This window comes from Patagioenas fasciata, chromosome 10, assembly GCF_037038585.1.
Source record: "Patagioenas fasciata isolate bPatFas1 chromosome 10, bPatFas1.hap1, whole genome shotgun sequence".
NCBI classification, from domain to species: domain Eukaryota; kingdom Metazoa; phylum Chordata; class Aves; order Columbiformes; family Columbidae; genus Patagioenas; species Patagioenas fasciata.
The window spans coordinates 6028534-6050975 of record NC_092529.1 but is presented as its reverse complement, the minus strand read 5'-3'; the positions used below and the strand labels follow the sequence as shown (position 1 = coordinate 6050975).

Genomic DNA, 22442 nt, shown 5'->3' with positions numbered 1-22442 from the left:
TTTTCTAACTCTCGTACTGGACACAAGGATGCGTTGCAGTTGTGTGTCACCATTGCTTAGTGCTCTGTTGTCCCTTTGGACAGAGCCCAGAACTGGTTCCAGCTCTTCCAAAGCCCAGCCGAGCACCTAAGCCTATCCGGTTAATGGGATTACTTGCACCAGTAACCGCTACTTTTCTATAAATGGAGAGTGCATTCAAAGGAGCGTTGTCTGCTCTGGCAAAGTTTATGAACATCTGTATCTCCTGTTACGGACTCCCCCGGCCTGCAAACGCAGCAAGCCTTCTGCTGGCCTTGGGAATCCCTAAACTTTGTGACTGAACTCCACATCTGTGCCCTCTCAACTCCACCGACAATCAAACACAAGTCATTACAGGACTGTCTTTTCCTCTCATCAACACCACAGCAGCTTTGTGTCCATTTACACCGAGTTCAGCATTACAATATATTGGTGGAATATTGTACACTTACCCAAATCTAAGATACACAAATACCTAAACATAGAGTGCAGTTATCATGACGTGTAGCTGGTGGTTAGGCACAGTCCTGCCCCTACTCACAGCAGCAATCCTAAACTATATTGTATTGTTAACTCCAGAATTACACTTCTACATTAGTGAACCTGAAACTGAGATATTCCTGGTCAATGTGAAAGCTATTTCTCCAAGGTGCAACTGAAAGATAAGAGGATTAACTGTGACAGACCTTTGCAAAAGCCAAGATTAACTGGGATTACTCTTTTATAAAACTATTGTGAAGAATGTCTGTAAGACAAGAAAATGATCATTTCACATTTCAGTGGCTGCAGCGCCGGCACGGTGCTACACAGCACACTCGGAACTTCCAATGCCAGCCCAGGGAGGTGCAGTCTCATCCACCCAAAATGAGCTTGGGAGCTTGATGCTGCACTGACGGATGTAGGAAACGGGCTCTCCAGCTGCCCACTCACACCAGGGTCCTCCCACTACCATCATCTTTAACTGCTGGTCAGAGCAGCTTTGTTATCAACAAAAAAGCAAACTTTTCATCATCATATGTTACCTGCAAAAGGTCATTTTATCAACCACATTTCCAGACTTTATTCACACTCCAAAAATGGCAACACTCCAAATGCGCCTCATTGAAGGTTATCAGCCTTTTTCCCATGCTCAAAGTATTCTGCGCACATTTTTTTCCCCTGGCCACCAATGCCAGGGAGGATCTACCATCTCCTGTGGTGCATCTGAATTCAAACAGCAATTCTGCAATTGCGGCGAGTCCAGCCCCTCTGTGCAGCGCAGCCCGTGGAGCCACCAACGGCCCAGCAGAGGCAGCACTGCCGCCCTCCCGAAGCATTTATGGCTCTGGTTTGGATGGATTTTCCTTAAACTGGATCATCTATTGTTAATAGTGTGTTTTATAATTACTTTCTAGAAATTCACGGCGCCAATGAGAGTTCAGTAGTCTGCACGTTTCGCTGTTATTCCAAAACACAATTAGATTTTACACTCCTCCCTCCCACGTCCCCCCTAAGGATGGCATTCATCACTTGTTCTATTAGAAACAGTTTGTGAAACACGGACTCTAATGGAACTTTCCATAATCAGTGTTTCTCTTCAGAAACTTGGTCTTTCTCTGTGAGATTTGATTTAATGCTTTGGTTACAGACCATTATCACTGAAACAAATCCCCATAAACCCTGGACTGAAGTAATCTCCATCTGCCTTTTCACACATTCCGTGCTGATTAACCTCACCCTGGGTCACCTCTGAGTGCACGTGTCCCAGCTAAGACCAGTTCTTTACTCCACATGAACCAGGGGTGACTTCCCCCTTGGGCTGGGTCTGTCACACCAGGTCTCCCTCATCACCTCTTGTGCCACAGCAGCTCCCCAAGCCCCGTGTCACCAGTTCAGCTCTTCCAGCCCACCGGTACCACCACACCATCCCAGCTCCAAGCAATTAAAACATCCTGCTGTTAATTTACGCACTCAGCACAGTTCTTGGCCACCACACACAAGACTCTCTAACGTACAAAGGATCCCCTCCTGCCTCTCCCTTCACAGCACCGAGGGCACCGCAGTGACATCCTCTTCCTCTCCAACTTTAGCTAAAAAAAGAAAATCCATAGCAGATGGCAAAACCTTTAACCCCACTGTGATGACAACCTCAGCTCACACAAAGCCAATGTCACCTCCTGTTGGGGTGCAGCTGGAAGAAGATGCTCTTTTTCAGGACTTGGGTCCCTTCCAACTTGAGATATTCCCATTCCCACACCGCCAGCAGTGATGAGAAGAGCCTCAGGACCAGCCCCCAGCAGCTCGTGCCAGGGGACACCAGGCAGGAGCCCTGGAAGCCTGAAGCTTCTCTAAAGGGCTCCAGAGCCCTGGAACAGCCCTACACATTGACTGCTGTTTGTAGAGAACACGCTACATCAAGAGTTGTGTTTTAGAAGACAAAAGGATCAAGTTTGTGACTTCGGTTTCACACCACTGGAAGTGGATATAATTAAATCCTGGTTTTCCATAGCCACTTCAAACTGAATGTGTCTGTGATGCGGAGAACACTGAAAGTGGGAAGATACTTTCTATTTAACCTCAAAATCTATTTTTACTCAAGAATTCTAATCCCCCCCAGCTGGAACTTTCTCTTTCTCCTGGCGTGGGGGGGAACAATGAAAAGATGAAGAAAAAATAAAAGAAAAATTAATTAGGAAGAACAGCCAGGGCCTCTCACATGAGCAACAGAGAACAGGAGGAGAGACAAAGAGTATACAACAGAGTCTCTGTAACCTCTAAACTAAATGAAAGCAACTCCTCACCCTGCAAAGGTCTGAGGGAAGTACCAAACTTCCCTGCCCACAAAGGACACCCATTTTAATCACAGGCTTAACACTGTACCCCAGGACCACACAAAAAACCAAATTCAGCACCAGAACCACCTACCAGAGAAATAAAAAATCTTCATTTTTGTCATTTTATCGTTCTTTACCTTTGCTTTCCATCTCGCACACACAGTTTTCAGCGCTCCTGCTCCTGGCCAGGCTGTGACAAGCAGCATTTTCCAGAGCACCGCAGGCCAGAGCTGGGTGGATCACAAAGGTATGAGAACACACAGACCACAGCTGGTACAGGAGGAACGTCCCCTCAGCAGCACCCAGTAACACCCAGGAGCCGAATGAAGGGAGCACAGGGACAACAACTGCCCAGCCCCAGGACGTGGGTGCTCTGCTGGGCTCCTCAGGCAAACCCCACCCTGATCTCTGAACCACCACCAGCTGTGTGACACAGCTGTGCTCAATGAGGCCTTCGCAGAAGAGACTGGTTCATGCCCTGATGGTAAAGCTGTTATTGCATGTCCTTGCTACAGCTGGAACCTCAAAGCATTATCCAGACCACAAAATCCTGAAAAGCTGAAAGCTGCTTCTCCCCTAAATCACTAGACTGAGGAATAACTGATATAAAGGAGAAGAAAAATAAAAGTGAATGAAATTCTGTTTGTGGGATCTTGGAGCTAACAGAATCACAGGATGGTTTGGGTTGAAGGGACCTTCCCAGGTCCCCCAGTGCCACCCCTGCCATGAGCAGGGACATCTTCACCAGCTCAGGTTGCTCAGAGCCCCGTCCAGCCTGGCCTGGGATGTCTCCAGGGATGGTTCATCCACCACCTCTCTGGAAACCTGGCCAGTGTTTTACCACCCTCAAACAGAAGAATTTTGGCCCATTATGGTTCCCAGTTCGCTCTGCTGCAATGGGTGGGCTGTGCTGGGGTCCCGCAGCGTGAGGAACAGCAAGGCCCATGCTGAGCATCCGGTTCCTCTTCTCTACAGCGTCACCGCAGAACGCTGCCACACACCAGCCACACTGCAGTGATCCACATACAGGTATTACTTACATGCTACGAGATGGGAAAATATTTCCTCCTTGGTGCAGAATAGATATAATTAAAATATTAGGTAAAAACATCTTTCTCATTCATCTACTGCTAACTGAATTGCATGTTACATAAATTCCAGTCAAAAGCAAACTTGCTGTTTCATTATGTAATGGACCCATTCAAATTTCCAGCAAACACACAGATTTTCATTTCTTCTTCTTTCCAATGATACATTTGATCTTCCTCAGTCTCTGGGATCACCAGATCTCTCAAGGAATAAACCAGCCAAGTATAACGAGATCAAATTTTGTAGAGGCAGGAGCAAGTCCCCGCAAATCTAAGCAGAACATGGACTGTTCAGACAGGTCACATAAAGGCCATTTCCAGTTCTGGGCATACTAATAATCTCAGTTTTTACACATATATAATCATATGCCCCAAGTCTGCTATAATTCTTTATTAGGTTTGGAGCTGTTGTCTTCCTCATGAATTTATCAGCTTGCATAGTTCTTGGGTAGCTGTTCTTACTTCACCTCCAACAGGCAAGGTAGAGGGGGCACAAAGAAGCTGAGGGAATAAATAAAAAGCTAGTTAACACACTTGTTAGAAATGGAGAAAGTAAATAAAGAAAAGAAAGAAATAAAAATATGGCTGTTCAAGGGAGAATTCAGGAAAGCTATTGGTGTTTTAAGAAAGAGGCCACAGACATACAGCCTGGGCCTGAACTCTGTTCAGCAGGACTTCTCGCGTGCAGGGGGACACACACACTCTCACCCTCTGTCTGGGTTGCCCGGCCAAATAAAGCGGAAGGAGTGTTACTGGTGATGGGAGCTGGCGCTGCCAGGAGCCAGACCAGTCGAAGGAGACCAAAATTCCAGCCCAAAGCCACTGCGAGCCAGTGAGAGCATGTCCTCACCAGTCCAAGTTCAACCATGAGTGCTGTCCCAAGACAAAGCAGAGGCTGCAGCGCCAGCTGGCCACTACAGCCAACAGCGCACATGTGTCGGGTTGGTGAGAGGTAAAAGATTCCTCTGGTTGTTTTGGGAACAGAGGAATGGGAAATTATCCCCCATAAGCCTCTCCTTTGCTCTGACTGAGCGACTGTTCCTAACCCTTTTTGAATGCCTGCCAGACACAGTGCTGATGAAGACTTGTTTTTTTATAACACAGCACTTATAATAGTATGCAAAGCCTTTCCTCAAACTTTCTTCATCAATTACCCGTCTAGAAAATGAAAAGTCAGTGTTACAAACTGCCAGATCCTTAATATGATTGACTATGGCTGGTTTTAGTCAGCGAAAGGTCTCCAGGTAACAAATGGCCTGTCCAATTGTGCTCTGACAAGAGAGACTGTTGAGGCTTGAATATCATTTACGCTCAATCAAATCCTGATGCTGATGGAGAACTCTGGGTGACACTTGTATCGCCGCTTCACACGGAGGCTGCAGGATGAACCTGGAAGCTCCTGCTCGTCTTGGTGCTGCCGGGCCTGGGGCTGCGAGATCCACGGCACCTGGAACGACAAATCACAGCAATGTGGGTTTCTCTGCTAAATGCTTATGGAACTGTTCACCATGCAAAACAAAAGATGGATGAAGATCGCTTTTACAAAATGATTTTTATAGAAAAAAACAAAACAAAACAAAACAAAGAAATCTTGTTGTATGCAAACTCAGATATCCCATATTTTACAGCTGGGGAACAGCAATAATTTTTCCTGGTAATGGGTCTTTGCGATGTTAGACACAGAAAGATTTGCACTTTATTATCAATAAGAGAATCCAAATTTTAAAAGTTTCTTGAAGTGGAAGAAATTGGCCTTGGGATATAGTGAATACAGTACATCTCCCCTCTCACCATGGGGGGTTTACGCCATTTTAAGATGCAGTTCAAACGAATCTTTTACAATATAATAAAATTGTTGATTATAGCATAACAAGACGTAAGACTGGATTTCTCCTTTTTTTGGTGTACACACTGGACAAAACAAGATTGACTGTAGAAAAGAACAGATTATTAAACTGCAGTGTGGTAAACATCAATATATTGTAGCTATGTTTTTCTTTTAAAACATTTTGCGGAATAATTATAACTGGAACAAAGGAAGCCCAGAAAATTTCAACATTGGAGCCTTTTTGCTTTTTGGAGGGAGGAAAAAAAAAATCAAACCCAAAGAAAACAGCCATAAAGAAGTTCTGATATTCATTTCTAAATCCTAACAAATACTTCGATTATACTATGCTTTACCACATCTGGCCTTCAGCTTTGGACCACATCCAGTTTCCTGTAGAATGAGAGGAAATCCAGCTCAAAACTGAGGTTGTGCTATTTTCTAAATGGCATAATACAAACCACCAATTTAATGAGCATTTTCCTCTGCGTCATTTAGTAACACAACTGAAGCCATTTTCCTGAAGAAGAGAAGCAACTCCCCTTTGTGCTCATTTAAAGCTGCAAGTGGTTCCTCAGTGGCACACCCACGCTTTAAAATAAAGAGCAGTAACTGATTATTTAGTTATTTCCATGTTTCCTCTTGGACATTCCTTTAAGAATTATAACGCATCTAATCTACGCTTATAGTTACCTAAATAGCATGAGTCTGTATAGAGAGGAATCCCAGCACCTATAAGGACAATCACTAAAAACAACAACGCGAGCTTTTACCCCAAAGCATGACGTTCTCAAGGCCTTGGTCTTGCAAATATTTACCACGTGTGTAGTCCTTCTAAAGCAAGACTCATTCGTAGGCTTTTTCACTGGTGGAGTTTTATTTATATATATATATTTTAGGCAACATATTATGAAAGTTGGCAGGAGGAAAAGAACCCGGTAGGATGAGGTGAGCCAACCGTCAGCGTCCACGTGTGGCCGTCGCCGCCGCGTCTCAACACAGAGGAACCTCAGTGGGGGCCGGCGCTGAGCCAGACCAGAAGTTTGTGTCATAAAGAGAAACTGCTCAAGGTTTTTTCCCTTAGTGGCAAAACCCAATGCTCCCAAGTGAACATCTTTCCTCTCTGGTGCAGATGTGACTAAACCTAAAAATAATTTCTAAGAAAAGGTTCCAGCACTTAACACAACGTATGTACTGGCTTTCTAACCCTTCCTACGCTCATTGTCAAATGACAACGTAAAGAATTACATAAGAAAACAAAACAAAAAGATAAAAATTAACTTAATTTACACAACCAATAAAAAAGTTTAAAGCAATGATAGAAAAATAATATAAAGGCTAGATACATTAAATGCCAGTTCAACAGTATTAAGCTTTGGTAGAGCAGTTAAAGAGCATAGCACCAATAAAATCCAACATCAATACACGCTTCAATACGCATGAGCTGTGATGAAAATGTAAATTTTGGCAAGGAAAGTAGTGTACGTTCCCTGACGCCACAGTTTCATTTCAACATCTAACAAAAAGTCTTTAGGCTCTTTGACTTGTCGCTGGAGATAGACGATGCCCGTGTATGAGTTCAGCCTTCGCGTGCTGAAGTAGTTTTCCTCGTTCCCCTTGTTGATGGTGAGGATTATGTTGTCTCCAGCGTAGGCAGGCGATGGTCCAATACGGAAAATGTGAGCTGGAACCACGATATTGGTTTGGAAATTCAGCTGGTAATAGGTAATGCGCACCGGGGTGTTTTGGCAGTCCAGGTAATTAAAACAACTGATTCGTTCACACCGCCTGAGAGATGAGAAATGAAGCACATTCAGTGTCCATATCCAGGTAAAAATATATGTATTTCAGAGAATTGCAAAAGTATTAGACAAACAGGTGTCCCAAATTCCAGCTGTGTAATAATCAGCTGCTTGTTCTGCTTTTACAGGGCCCATTTGTAAATGATATAAGTGTCAGAGTACAACAGTGTAAGAAAAAGATCATGGACATGGGGAGCTGTGTGGGGAAGCACAGAGCGTGGAAGAGGCGTCTGTGATTCATCACTGACAGTGCTCCAAGAAAATAACAATAAAAATGCTGAAAAAAGGTAGCTAAAACATGGGAATGGGAATGGGAAACAAGCTCCTCCACTTGCAAAGCTGCTCGGTTCTATAAGGCAGAAAATGTTCTAAGTCATAAGGAATGGAATACAGCTTCCAAAGCCCCAGCAGCCACTGAGGCAGGAATGGGCAGGGAGATCTCGGGGCTCCAGAGCCCCAGCTGCTGCGGGATGTGCCACTGCCAGACCCCTGCAGCCTGACAAGCTCCTTATCCTGCTCCCCTTCCATGTTTCAACACTCTCTGAGGAGCTGCAACCTGAATATTAAACAGGGAGCCCCAAAACCACTGTAAAAGTGGCGCACGGAGCAGCCTGGCAGCCACTGCAACGACATAAGCAGCAGAGATGTTATTTTTTCTTAAATTTAATTATAAACAGAGCCCTGTTAGAGCTGTAGCAAGTCGAGCTGCAAGCTCTGATGGCTGCTGTTACAGCAGCAGTTGGGGGGCATATGGGGGCTTGAGGGCTGGGAAGAGGCAAAAACTGGGAAGAAGAAGAGGTAGAAACTCTTCTCCATGGGGAAAGTCTGTGTGCTCCAGATACCAAAGCATCTTCTCAGAGCTCTGGACGCTTACACTCGCCCACAAACTATCGCACTACAGGGCTGCTGGCCATGTTGTGATGGCGATACTCACATGTCGGACACTTTTCTGTAGTTGGAAGGGCACTCAAAGGACAGGCAGCGGAAGCTGCCCTGGATGTTGTAGCAAGTCTCTGCAGCTGAGCAGTTATGGGTTCCTATCGCACATTCATCGACATCTAAGAAGAAGAAACACAAGGAAAAAGACATGCTAAGTGCAAAAATACGAAATTAATCACAATTTACAGGGTGTAATATGCTTATGAGCCTCTGTGTGCATGGGAAGAGGGGTCTGTGGGTGTGCCAAGGGCTGGGTCGCAGTGCCTGGGCAGTGCCGCTGCTGCGGGGCACACCTGGGCTGGGACAGGCACACTGAGCCCAGGTGTGACAGGTTCAGCTCTGTGCACACAAAATCCCAGAATGTCAGGGATGGGAAGGGCCCTGGAAAGCTCATCCAGTGCCCTGGAAAGCTCAATCCCCCCGCCAGAGCAGGAACACCCAGATGAGGTTCCACAGGAAGGTGTCCAGGCGGGTTTGAATGTCTGCAGAGAAGGAGACTCCACAACCTCCCTGGGCAGCCTGGGCCAGGCTCTGGCACCCTCACCAGGAAGAAGTTTCTTCTCATCTTTAAGTGGAACCTCCTGTGTTCCAGTTTGCACCCACTGCTCCTTGTCCTGTCACTGGTTGTCACCAAGAAGAGCCTGGCTCCATCCTCCTGACACTCACCCTTTCCATATTGATCCCCATGAATGAGTCCCCCCTCAGTCTCCTCTTCTCCAGCTCCAGAGCCCCAGCTCCCTCAGCCTTTCCTCACACAGGAGATGCTCCACTCCCTTCAGCACCTTGGTGGCTGCGCTGGACTCTCTCCAGCAGTTCCCTGTCCTTCTGGAACTGAGGGGCCACAACTGGACACAATATTCCAGGTGTGGTCTCACCAGGGCAGAGTAGAGGGGCAGGAGAACCTCTCTGACCTACTGATCACCCCCCTTCTAATCCACCCCAGGTACCATTGGCCTTCCTGGCCACAAGGGCCCAGTGCTGGCTCATGCTCATCCTGCTGTCACCAGGACCCTCAGGTCCCTTTCCCCTATGCTGCTCTCTAATAGGTCGTTCCCCAACTTATACTGGAACCTGGGGTTGTTCCTGCCCAGATTCAAGACTCTACACTTGCCCTTGTTATATTTCTTTCAATTTTTCCCTGCCCAGCTCTCCAGCCTGTCCAGGTCTCTGGATGGCAGCACAGCTTCCAGTGTCAGCCACTCCTCCCAGCTTGGTGTCATCACCAACTTGCTGATAGTACACTCTATTCCCACACTTGCTGGCATTTGCAGCAACAGGGTAAATCACATTGATTTAAATTCTGCTAAAACTCATGTCTTCAGCAGACAAAAATTTCTTTCCTCGACATTATCAGTTAATAAGAACTGACAGTACTACTCGGCAGCACGTGCGATAATTAAGGGAGACCACTCGTCCCTACCAGCAGCTCGTGGTCGTGCCCATGCTGTGGGATAGTCCTGCCCATGCCTGGCAGAGGCTGTGGCCAGTGCAGCCACCCAGGGCCGTGAGCTTCTTTCTGCCCTTTGCAAACACCTGCACCCGCCTGCGAACCCAGTTATTCTCATCCCAAACACACCTGATGCAACACAGGGTTTAACTTCCCGGGGAGAATAAACATGAGAAGGAAAAAAGTTGTCAAACCCCAAGACCCCCCTGTTTTGCCACTTCCCACTGCAATAAAAACCAAACACAAACACGTTTTGTTCAAATGAAACATGAACACCTAGACAGAATCATCTGTGTTGTCATATTCTCCCTTCTCCTGAGGTGTCTGAGTTGTGTAGTAATATTATAAACTAGGCTGAAAGGAATCAGAATAAAATAACTAAATAGTAGCAGTCTAAGGCAGTGGAACCCTGAACTTCTCAGATCAGCCATCCCATCCATCCCCGCAGCTGCTGTGCAAGCTTTCCACAGCTGTTGTGATTGAAAGTAGATTTTAAGTAGTTTCCTGAAAGTGATGGGCCAATTTCTACAGCTTCACAGGTCACTGGTACTTCCTGACCCACAGTTTGAGGCTCAGACGGCGCTGGTGTCCTGCAAGGTGTTTCTAGAGCAGCGTGGTGCTCACAGCCCCGTGCACGTCTGACAGCTCCAGGGTTGGGGAAGCACCACCAGGCTCCCGGCAGCAGAGCCCGTGCGGGGACCTGCTGCAGGTGGGACGCACGAGGGCCGGTCCCTGACGAGGGGTGGCCACTGCTATAAACGGCTTGTACGCTGCAGAACGTGTGTTATAGCAATGGCTCCTTCTTCACGGGCAGGGCTGTGAAATGGCCACTTAACATCCCCCTGTCACCGCAGCCTGCAGGGGCCTTAAAGTCATGGATGGACAGACACCCTACGTCTGCCTATACATCGCCCATTCACAGCCTGCTGTGACAAAAGCTTTCCCTTAGGAACAGAGAAACCCACCGGAATATAACCAGCCCATGCTGAAAGCCAACGGGACCTCCTCAGTGACGTGTTGAAAACTGAGAAAGCTGGGCTGTGCCTGGAGAAGAATTTGTCTGTGCATGAAGGTTGCTCTGGATTAAAGCAGGGGGCAAATCCAACACACAGTAACCACTGCTGTACAGCTGCACGATCCAGGAGACGTAAGCTCCACCAGACTATTAGGAAATATGGGAACCTCACTTTAGAACAAGGCAAAGTTAAATATAAACACACCCCTCTAATGAGAAATAATGTTGTAGAAGACAAAAAAGAATATTTAAAGCTCAGAGACACTTTACGGCTTAGAGCATAAACGTAGTTACCTAAATAATACATACGCACAAACCCAAGCCACGGACCTTAAAATGCTGAAAACCAGATGCAATAACAAGGATCCAGCTTGAGCAGAAAATATTGGCAAAGATCGCACAGTCACATTGTGTACTCCCAAATGTCTAGACAACGCACGGAGGCTTTAAAATGAAATAAACGCTAACAGACAAACCACGCGGACTGTGCTGGGCTCTGCACTTCTGCCAATTGTCACAGAGGAGAGAGACTTAGAGGAAAACTCCAACCTCCCACTCCCTCCATTCCCCCGGGACGAGAACTGATCTCATGCACTGAGCTGACTGCTTTCAGAGTCTTGCAAAGAGAAGTATACAATAGGAAGCGGGAGAGAATCAAAGTAAATTAAATCCCTTGCTGATTCTCAGAAGTGCCCCTAGGTGAAAAGAAAATTTCTTCCATATTGCAACCATTGTCATGAAAGCACTCGGTGCACCAGTGTGGCTGGGCTGCAAATACCACAGCCAGCACCTCCAAAACGTTCCATATGCGGAGACGCTATTACATGAGATAGAAGCCCTCTGTTTGAAAGAGAGGGCACACAGAATGTACCACCAGTCACTCTTAAGAACTGCTCAGATTATGAGCAACGGGGGCCAGACCTTCATCGGGTGGAAACCAATATAATCACAAGTTTAGTCCAGCTGGCATCAATTCAGACTGTTTCCCTGACCATATTTTCAGAGACCTCAATATAAAAGCGTGCCCAGACTTGTAGCTACGCACTTGCAGAGCTCAAACAGGGCATGGACGTGGGGCTGGTTCCAGCGCCTGGCTGAACACCAGCTCTCCAGCCACGCACATGCCGAGTTCTGCAAGAGACCAACTTTGCCCTTGAAGGGTGTGTGTTCCAGCTGGCATAAGGACTTCAAAAAGTTCTTCTAAGCGTTATTGTACAGCTCACTTAGCAGGGCCGGTCTGCGTAATCACAGGGGGAATGTGCAGGGAGGATTTCACACTATGCAAAGAATCCAAGTGGGGTCCACAGGTCTGTTTGGAAACCTCCTTCCTGCAGCGCCGGGTGCGTTGGGCTGGCCGGGGAGCAGCGGCTCGGCTCAGACCTCGCTGCTGGTGGAGGTGCCAGAGAATGGGCCGGCACTCCAAGGAAACTAAAAACCAAACCAACCAACCACAAAACTGCAGTTTTCTAAAGGTGATTTTTACGTAAGAAATGAAATGCCCACGGATGTAACTGCATTCTGAAGTCCAACTTAAAAACACATTAAAAAAAAAGCAGCTTTAAAAATCTTTAACAAAATTTGTTACTTAGTCTGTTTCTCTCTCCAAAGTCAAGATCAAGTATGCTTATGCCATTTGTGATTTATACACTGTAAATTCACTGCAGTTACCACTGAGAAGAGAATTTTAGCACAGGAGATACATAACCCCAAAGTTATGTGAAGGGTTCCTGAAAACCTAAGCGCAGGAAATGCCTGGTAGTTGGTGTAACTGACGGCAGGAATGCCCGCAGAGTACGCGAAGGTAACCAGATCTTCAATCACCATCACACAGTCAGCGCATCCTTTGGAAATCAGCGCTTTTTACTTCAAAACCAGACAGCTGCGCACCAGATGAAAAACACCAGACACCCAGAAGACACTTGTGTGATTATGGAGAAAAGGTGTGTGTGTGGGGGGAGGACACGCTCACGCTAACTTTTACTAACGCCAACATACTGAAGCTCAGGTGGCAGATGTCAGGACGTGTAAGTCCCTGTCACAGCTCCCACATTTGCTCTCCCTGTTTTCTGGGGCAGGAAACTGCAGCTCACCATGGAGCCACAGATTCCTACATCTGGCACCTCTACAAACCAGCTCACTCACTGCTGCGCCAAGGTGCACATCCAGCCCGTGCGAGTCGTCATCAGTCTGAACGATAATGTGGGCTCCCTTGGGAATTCATTTAAACAATGAGCTCATACTGACAGCTGAGTTGCCGTGGCACATTTTCTAACACAAGATAAAGCTGACACCGCAGATACCAATATTTGGAAACTTTGTCAAATACTGGCTTTTTGACAGTGACTAATGTAATAAAACAGAGATTTGACTGAATAATCATGATGGCTTAGATCATTCTGAGGATTAAAGCTTCATGACATAATCCTTTCAGTTCCTAAAGTCCTCATTACCTCGACAGGTTCTTCCATTTGCTGCCATGGTATATCCCTGCTCAGGACAAGCACACTGGTAACTCCCAGGAACATTCACGCAGCGGAAAGTACAAAGAATGCCTGCGCTCTGTGTGCACTCATCAATATCTGGGGAAAAAACACAATTACAAACATATGAAAAGAACAGAAGTCTGAAAAGGGAGGCCGTAGAACACAAGAAAATTCTTATCTGGTGCATTTATAATATATTCTTAAACAAGAATGCAAACATGAAAGTTTGCCATTGCTCTAGGACAGTTGATGGCTCTTTCTGAAATGCTGAACACAAGACTGCTCCCAAAAATACTGGTTGCAAGTAGGGTGGACTTATGGAAAAGAACAGTAAGTCTGGGGCAGATCTGAATTTAAAACACTCTAGCATCTCTGTAATTCTTCTAGGGTTGCTTCAAGGGCTTCCTTGTGCTAGGAAGAACACGGGTTTCTTCATTATTTCTTAAACAGAGACTCTCCAAAGTATGTGTCAGGATGGGTAACTTCAAGAAATCAGGTAGAACCCTTCCCTTCTCCATTCTGATCACTCATTCACCCTCCACCAGCAGAAGTGAGAGCCATCCTTCTTGCAACTGTGGCTGAGAGGAGGTTTTAATTGATGCAATATAGGTAAAATATCTTCCCTCCTCATTTTTTCAGTCACAATCTCTAGCCTCATGAACCTTGCTGGTTCTACACAAGTGTATTCCAGCCCCAAGTAGGAGGCATGAAAATAAACTGAATTTTCTATTAGCTGGAGTTACCTTTTGCAGCTTCTGCAGCCGGGTGTAACTCAGAATCATCCTTGGGCATCACCTGCAGCACTCGCTGCTGCCAAGAGCTCAACAGCACTGACCACTAACGAGTCAGACAGCACTGATCGCTAATGAGGACACACACATTGAACTCGACCTGGGAAAGCAGCAGCCTCACCTTTACAAGAATGCCCGTCTTCTGCCAGCTGGAAACCTTGTCTGCAGTAGCACTGATAGGAACCGTAGACATTGGCACACTCCTGGCTGCAGGGACTAGTGTCACATTCATTCACATCTGTATCCAAAACAAACCCACAGGCATTGCCACAAGAGTTCAGAACAGAAACCTGCACCACTTCTTGCCTCTGGGAACAGCTACCAGACCCTTCTGCTCAGAATGAATAAGGAGGGACTAATTTACCCCAAGAAGATGTTGCTGGTACCTCAGCAGAACGACAAGAACTGTGAGGATGGCTGTTGCACCTGAATTTCATTTCCATATACGCCAATAAAAACCTGTCCACATGCAAACACGTGTTTCAGACCTTACATGTTACAGTTGATTAAAAATGTATAATCATTATCTTAAAAATACAATGGAGACCTTACAAAATTTCCATTCTATTCAAAATCAAGTTTTTCAAGTTTTGTCACTACCAAGTTTCATCTTTATTAAAACTTGAATGAAAAGTTTCATATTCTAACTTTGATATGTTCGTTCTCCTTTTCTCTGGAAGGAAAGGAAAAAGTGCGTAAGGGAAAGGAAGGAAAAGGAGAAACTTGTCGGCTCTCATCTGACAGTTTGAGTGTTTGATTTGAGTATCTGCAGATTTCAGGACACATAAATCATGGGCTTACTGTATTTATGTTTCACCTCAACTCCACTAAAGTCCCTTAATTCACACTGCAATTTCTTCTTCATGGAAAAAATGTCTGGTACCTTCACAATGCTTCCCATCGTAAGACAGGCGGAAACCAGAAGAACAAGTGCAGTGGTAGGAGCCAGGGGTGTTCTCACACGTGTGCTGACACAGGCGGCCAGGGTAATTCCAGCACTCATTGATATCTGCAAATATACGATCAACTTAGAAACAAAAGCATCAAACAAGATGCAGGGAGATACTTTTAAAAGTGTCAGATTTGCATTTTTGGAGGCACCGCATTGCAGAACTAGTAACTGCAATGGTGCTATATACTGTCCCGAGGTCCAAGGCTCAATCGCTCAGTCGTTTCATCCCATCCTGTGCCTTACGTACCGATGCAGCTTCTGCTGAACGCATCGTACTGATAGCCCATCTTGCAGTCGCAGCGATAAGCCCCGGGAAGGTTGTGACAAATCTGCCCTTCGCCGCAGCGGTGTACACCAGTCTGACATTCGTCCACGTCTGCAGAGCCAGAGAAAGCAATTAGCTTAAATATAGTTTGATGAAAATCAGTGTTTATGAAGAGGAAAAGGAAAATTAAATGAAGTAACGGGAATAGAAACTTTTAGGGTCGTCCTCTGAACAGAACAAAGAAAAGCAGCTTTTCCCACCGTGCTCTTCTCAGCTTTCGGTATCTCCCAGTCAAGCTTCTGGAAAGTAATACATTATCTTAGAAGTGAAAATGGGGACTGTAACTGCGATGGAGCTTTCCCAGCATATTCTGCAATTCAGTGTAAACACATTTTGATTCTGATGGAACTGTGACATTTCAACACCCTGTTCTGTTCTGCCATTATGTGAGTCACAGCAAGCCATTTAAAGCAAAGCAAAAACCAGCCAGAAATTCTGCTCATCCCTTCAATTAAAGTGATTGCTATTTTCATCTCCAGTTGCCATTTCAATCTCACTTCTGCTGTCTACCTTTTGCTCTCTCCCAATGTCGACCTTTTTTGTTTTCTCCATCCAGTTACATTTTGATATTCCTCACGGCCTCATCCAAAATCCAATACCAACAAATTAGTTGCTTCTCCGCTCACACGCATCACTTCCAATCTCATTTTAAAAACCTTCAGATGACGATGAGGGTTTTCAATACACGCTGATTTCCAAGACTTGAAACATGACTAAATAGCTCATCAGTATCTAACAAATTCCTGTTACCATCTGTGGCAAGAAGCATCAAAAGTCTGATTAACCCTCTGAAACTTCAAGTATTCTGAGTTCTGCCATTTAGTAAGCCCTCAGATCCTGCTTTCTTCCTATTATTCACATCTCCAACTACTTTCACAACCCAAATCCCTGTTCATCTAATATTAATTAGGATGCTAGTCTAAGGCTAAGGGGTTCTCCTTACTGTCCTATTTGAAGTCACAGATTTGAGCCCTATTTGATTCCCAAGGGTTCTGGGCAGTTCTCATCACAATTCCTCGTGCAATTCCTGACCAGCTCAGATTCCTGCTGAAACACCATCTCCTCATCGTCTTTTAAGATCAGAGGTGGCATCAAAACAAGGACGTTTCCAATGCGGGTACAAATTTGTAAAGTAGCAGTTTTATTTGTAATTAATTCATGTGTGGAATCATTCCATTAGTTTGTCCAAAATTAAATATTCAATCACTTTCAGACTTTAATTAGTTCTAGAGCATTATACCATCAGCAGTGTGCTATATTTCAGGACAGTTGGAGTAGCTTTCAGCAAAATGAATGTAAGAACTAGTTTTTAATAACGCATTTGCTAAATAAGATAATATAAACCTTTTGAAGAGAGACGAATCCTCTAAACCAGGTGTGTCAAACTCATTTTCACCGGGGACCACATCAGCATCACGGTTGCCTTCAAAGGGCCCAATGTAATTTTGGGACTGTATAATGGTAACTAGTCCTAAGAGTTTGACACCCCTGCTCTAAGCAGTGTAGTTCTGGAGAAACATGTGCAGCTGATGTATTTACTACTAGGAATAAATCTGAAGTAGGAATCTAATTAGCTATTGTAATCCCGTAAGGAAACTAGTCTTTATCATAGAGAGGAAATTAGGACCATATGCTTCTCTTTTTTCTTCATACCACAAAAATACCAAAACATTTAGACTGCAGAGTGCACAGAGCACAGAGAATTCACCAATTAACGTTAAACATTTGTTTTCCCAAAATCAGACTAGACAAGTATCCTTATACCTGCTCCTGAAAAGCATTGTCAGTCATACAAAGTGTCACCAGTAATTAGAACACATTGCGCTACCTCATCACACTTTAAAGATATAAATGCTGTATGAATAATGGCAATTTCCTCCTCTCACATATTTGCACACAGTCACTCTCTTTGAGGAACAACTGGGCAAAATATGCTGGATTCTCCCTATAAATCATCAGTTTGAAATTTAGGAACAGAATTTGCCCCGGCCTTTCATGGGTTGGCAAACGAAGGCCGTTAGCACTATGGCCAGGACACTTGAGCTGCTCGGTGATGATCACTGAATTTGGAAACAATGGCATTTCTGGAGATGCTGGCAATGGTGGTAACCCTACAAAACATTTCAGGGCCACCACATGCCTGGTGGTGCAAACACACCTGAGCCAGCAGGCTCTGCTGAAACAGGGCTGATGGAAACCAGCTGAAGAGCTGAGACAGGACTTCTGGAGCTTCCCTTTGTAACAGCCAAAATATCTTAGGCTGCTATATAACAAGGCAGCAAATGAGACCGCACTACTGTATCCCAAACGTACAAAGCACAACCCCCTAGAGCTGTATTAGGACGGTTTCTCAGTTTCCTCAGTTACAAACATAAATTGTCCACATCTTCTGCTACTTCCAAATCTTCCCCAGTGGCTGTGCATTGTCTGGATAGTCCTGGGGGGAAAATCATGAAGGGAGATGCAGCGTAATCAAGAGCAAAAGGAATAATGCAGAAATTTATGCGGAAATGGATCTTCTAGCTATATTGCTATTTTTTGCTACTGGTTGCTAGTCGTGACTGACATGGCTTCCACCCACCTGTAGCATTACAAAACTATATCTGTTTTTCATTTTGTCATCCTTCCTTTTACTGAAAAAGAACATAAGTAGGAATTATTAGGACATCATCACTAAACAAAATACTGATTTGTCGTCTTTTTTTTTCCCTGCCATTGTTTTACAATTTTGTATTTCATGTAACACAGAACACAGGGAATTCAAAAATGCACAGCCAGCCCCACCTGGCACCAAGGACCAAGCGTTCAGTTCCTTTGTGCCTCGTGTGCTCATTTGCAGAACAAACGCTCACAGGAGCTGAAATCTGCTATTGAGTCACTAACTCTCTAAACACAGTGGAACAAATACAAATCAGTATCGAGCTGTGTGCCAGCCTATATGAGCATTTCAATGTTCTTTTCAGAAAGGAAGAACTGATCCTAACCATACACACCGGTGGGTGTGAATGGTGAGCAGCAGAGAACATCCACTGAGCGCTGCTCTTGCGATCCACAAACCCAGTGGTTCTTGTTTGCTGCATCCCACGCTTCACATCATATCACTTACAGTGTAAAAATCAGCAACAGATCATGGTTTTCAATGACAGCAAGAGGTTAAATATTAACTAAATCACATTCACTTCAGAGAGGAAGCCAGTAAGTGTCACATGCAGCCAAAGCCAGTGTCACCAGGTGCACCGAGCGATCACAGGCAGCAGCGAGACACCAGCGCTGCATCACTGAGCAGCCAGGACAGCAAACACACAGCAAATTCCCCATCCTCACAGGAATTTAGGACTCTGGAGGCAATGCAAAACCTCTTTTTAGAACTGAAATGTACTTTTTCCTCTGAGAGGGCACCTGAGCAGCCACTGGACCAGCCCTTACCGACGCATCGGGTCCCCTCCTCATTGGAGTGGTAGCCTCTGCTGCACGTCAGCGTGTTCCTCTGGCAGGTGTAAGACCCGACGGTGTTGATGCAGTTGAATCCTGGTTTACATGGCTCGGGGAGAGATGTGCATTCATTAATATCTGGTGAAGAAAATGAATTAGCATAGTAAGAGGAGCTATTTAACCTTTCTGGTCTATTTTCTTCCAGCTGTCACTTCTTTTCCTTCTTTTCAATTTATTGCGCTGCAAAGATAAGTCTGCTGTGCTAACACTTACAAATTCAATATGCAAGCACACGTATCTTTAAAAGGACAGCAATGTTTAAATTAAATTCACAGCAGGAAAACTACATGTGGTCAGTATGCACCCCTTGGGCAGGCTAAAAAGACCAGGAGTTGGCTGGCGGTGCTGCACACACAACAAACACCTTGCTGCTCACACTTACCAACACAGTTTCCCTCGGGGTCTTGTAAAAACCCATCCATGCAGCGCTGCTTTGACTCGCAGTAGAATGATCCTTCTGTATTCTGACAAACAAAGTTTACTTTACAACTGTGAGTTCCTCTCTCGCATTCATCAATATCTGTTAACAGATCAAAACACCAAATTGTGACTGGTTGAGCTGTAAACTTCAGTAATTTTCGTGACTTCTCAGGGAGGACGTTAGGAAACATTATTTAAAGCAGACACTCAGCGTTGCCTATGGGAAATCTGAGGCTTAGGCATGTTTGCTCTTGGACACCAACTTCAGCGTGGGCTTCAGAACATGTCAGGTCCTGCCGCAAATTCAATGCAGGTCCCTACTGCCGTGTTCACAGCATCTCTTGTGAGCCACAAATACTGAAACATTCAAAATCCTAAGGACCCCAAATAAAACGAGGAATAAGGTACACATAATAAATGGTGTACCATTCCTCAAAAGCAAAATGGTCTCTTATTCCTTCTGTACCTCAGGAAGTCTAGGTAGAAACTGACCTGCACTGAATTTAATATTAACAGGGCTCCTCATATTAAGAGGGCCGGGATCTCACTGTGTACATGGGCACATATGCACTTACATACACAGAACAAACATTTATTCAACTCTGAAAACTATTCTGAAAAAAGTCTGAATGAGGGGTAGTAACATCGGTAACAAATGTTGCTTTTTTTCCTTACTCTGCAGCCAGAGCTCAACACAGCTTTCTCATTTTTTATTATGTATATGAACTTGTTTTCAAATTACATTGACCAACTTGATGCTTGCTTTCTAGGCACACTGAAAACACGTCCTGCAAGGCTCAAATTTATCAGTTTACACTCGACTGATCCATATGTTGAGCGACTCATCAGCTGGTAAAGTGGCATTGTTTCCATTTTCCAGATGAAGAAACCCCACCTAGGAACAGACTTCAGCTCTAAATATGTTTAAAATTCAGTTACTAAAACTATTTTCAAATACTGCTGTGACGCACACTGGTTCCTGAGAACACTCCCTGAGATTAACATCTTAACTAAAAGATAAAGACAAACAGGGGAATCTCCAGAGCTGAGGAGTCCCCACTCCTGTGGGTGGGTGGGAGGAGAACGGTTGGCACTTCTATTCTAACTCCACAATTAAATGCTAATGTCACAAGGGAACTTCACTAATCTCCCAGAAGATACTGCATTCATAACTCTTTGTACCATATTCATAGACTGAGACAAAGAAAAATGTGGAATTGTGTATTTTGTAAACCTCTGCAAATTCACCGGTTATCTGTCGGCATTTTACACAGAGCAGTTCTGAAATTTTAGTCTTTCTTATAAGCCATTAACTTAAAGGCTACTTTACAACAGTTTGTAAATTTTATAATCTGTTATTATCTAACTTTAAGACTAGAAAGAAATTTAGATCAGCAATAAATGGTGGAAATGCTATAAAATCAGACAACAGAACAAGATGTTCACGAACAGCCTCTTCGAGTAAACCAAGATTTACTTTCGACAGCTGTGTATAAAGTGAGATTTCCGATCATTTCTATTCTATAACCTTACGTTATATATCAAGAGCTAAGTTCCTTCCTTAGGCATCTCTTACTCCAGCTGTCAGGAAACTATGTGTGTAAAAATATAGGAGTAAATGGCAGCGAGTTCTGCCCTGGAATGCAGGACACGTGTCCCTTGCACACTGCTGTGCTGCAGAGCGACTTGGGCAGCGCTGTGACGGCCGAGCTCGCCTTCTCCATTGGACCTCAGACAGACCGAGAGTGGGGGCAATGAAGAATAAATAACTGCTTAACCCCATGGCCATTCCAGATGTAAATAAATGCAGACAGACCTCCTAAACACAGGAAGGATGGACTGAGCGAGCCCCAGGAGAAAAGCAGAGCTAGGCAGAGGAGCATAACAGGAATTCTCCATCAGTGAGGTCTCTCTCACCCCTTTAACCCAGGGTAGATACTAATTCAGAAGGTTTCATACATTTTCCAAATAATTTATAGTTATCGCTGGCAACTATTTCCAATAAGTGAATGTACAGAAGGGGCCATGAAGCCAAAAATTTCCATGATGATCTGCTTTTTTTCAGTTACGACCCTGATATCACAAACCAGCAGCAATAAAATACTTTGCAAGCCCTCTCCTCTCCTCTCCTCTCCTCTCCTCTCCTCTCCTCTCCTCTCCTCTCCTCTCCTCTCCTCTCCTCTCCTCTCCTCTCCTCTCCTCTCCTCTCCTCTCCTCTCCTCTCCTCTCCTCTCCTCTCCTCTCCTCTCCTCTCCTCTCCTCTCCTCTCCTCTCCTCTCCTCTCCTCTCCTCCCCTCCCCTCCCCTCCCCTCCCCTCCCCTCCCCTCCCCTCCCCTCCCCTCCCCTCCCCTCCCCTCCCCTCCCCTCCCCTGACAGCAATTGCATCAGCTGAAAAACACTTGTCTTACCAACGCATTCTCCATCCTTGAGTTCATAACCGGGCTGACAGCTCAGCTCCTGCAGACACCTGAAGGACCCCACGGTGTTGACGCAGTGCTCTCCCCGCTGGCAGCTGTGCGTATCTGTTACGCATTCGTTCACATCTACAAGAAATGGTTAAACAGTTCAGTGCCCCAGATTTATCAAGTGATCTGCCTCTTCCTGCTCTTTGGGAAGGAGTCAAGAGCTCAAGGGAAACCATTTCTTCCAAAAGATAGTCAATATACTTCGCTACAGTGCTCTGATGAAGGTTCTTTTAATTCCAGATCTGTTGTTAACACAGAGTAACTCAAGACCCAAATCACAGGGAGATTTCCTTGGTGCAGGCACTGTGGACAAGGGGTGGACAGAACTGATTAAACACAGGGTGGGCAGAGGACTGAGAACCAGCTTCTGTTTCACTGGACAGAAACCTCCTGGACAAGTGAATGAGAATGTGATTAATGCCCCTTGCTCGTTAGCAGCTCTTGGTCCTGCTGGTGTGGAACTGGGGCCACCCAACACCCTCATCATCCAGGGAACGTGTCGGCAGAACTGGATACGCAGGAAAATGTGCCCAGAGGAATCCTGCAGCTCAACCAAGCTCCTAAATT

General features: G+C 45.2%; 1 protein-coding gene across 4 annotated transcripts in view; it reads right to left on the bottom strand.

Moving 5' to 3' along the window:
• Nucleotides 1–5583: 5583 nt before the first annotated feature.
• The window catches only part of FBLN2 (fibulin 2), a 101800-nt gene continuing 84941 nt past the window's right edge, over nucleotides 5584–22442 (bottom strand). For all 4 annotated transcript variants that reach the window (XM_071812998.1, XM_065845488.2, XM_065845486.2 and 1 more), the window contains exons 9-17: nucleotides 21819–21953; nucleotides 19373–19510; nucleotides 18925–19068; nucleotides 15421–15549; nucleotides 15105–15230; nucleotides 14343–14459; nucleotides 13398–13526; nucleotides 8481–8604; nucleotides 5584–7532 (exon numbers count right to left, since the gene is read on the bottom strand). In XM_071812998.1, the coding sequence (XP_071669099.1) occupies nucleotides 7175–7532; nucleotides 8481–8604; nucleotides 13398–13526; nucleotides 14343–14459; nucleotides 15105–15230; nucleotides 15421–15549; nucleotides 18925–19068; nucleotides 19373–19510; nucleotides 21819–21953 (1400 nt within the window). In that variant the 3' untranslated portion in view covers nucleotides 5584–7174. The remainder of the gene's footprint in view (nucleotides 7533–8480; nucleotides 8605–13397; nucleotides 13527–14342; nucleotides 14460–15104; nucleotides 15231–15420; nucleotides 15550–18924; nucleotides 19069–19372; nucleotides 19511–21818; nucleotides 21954–22442) is intronic.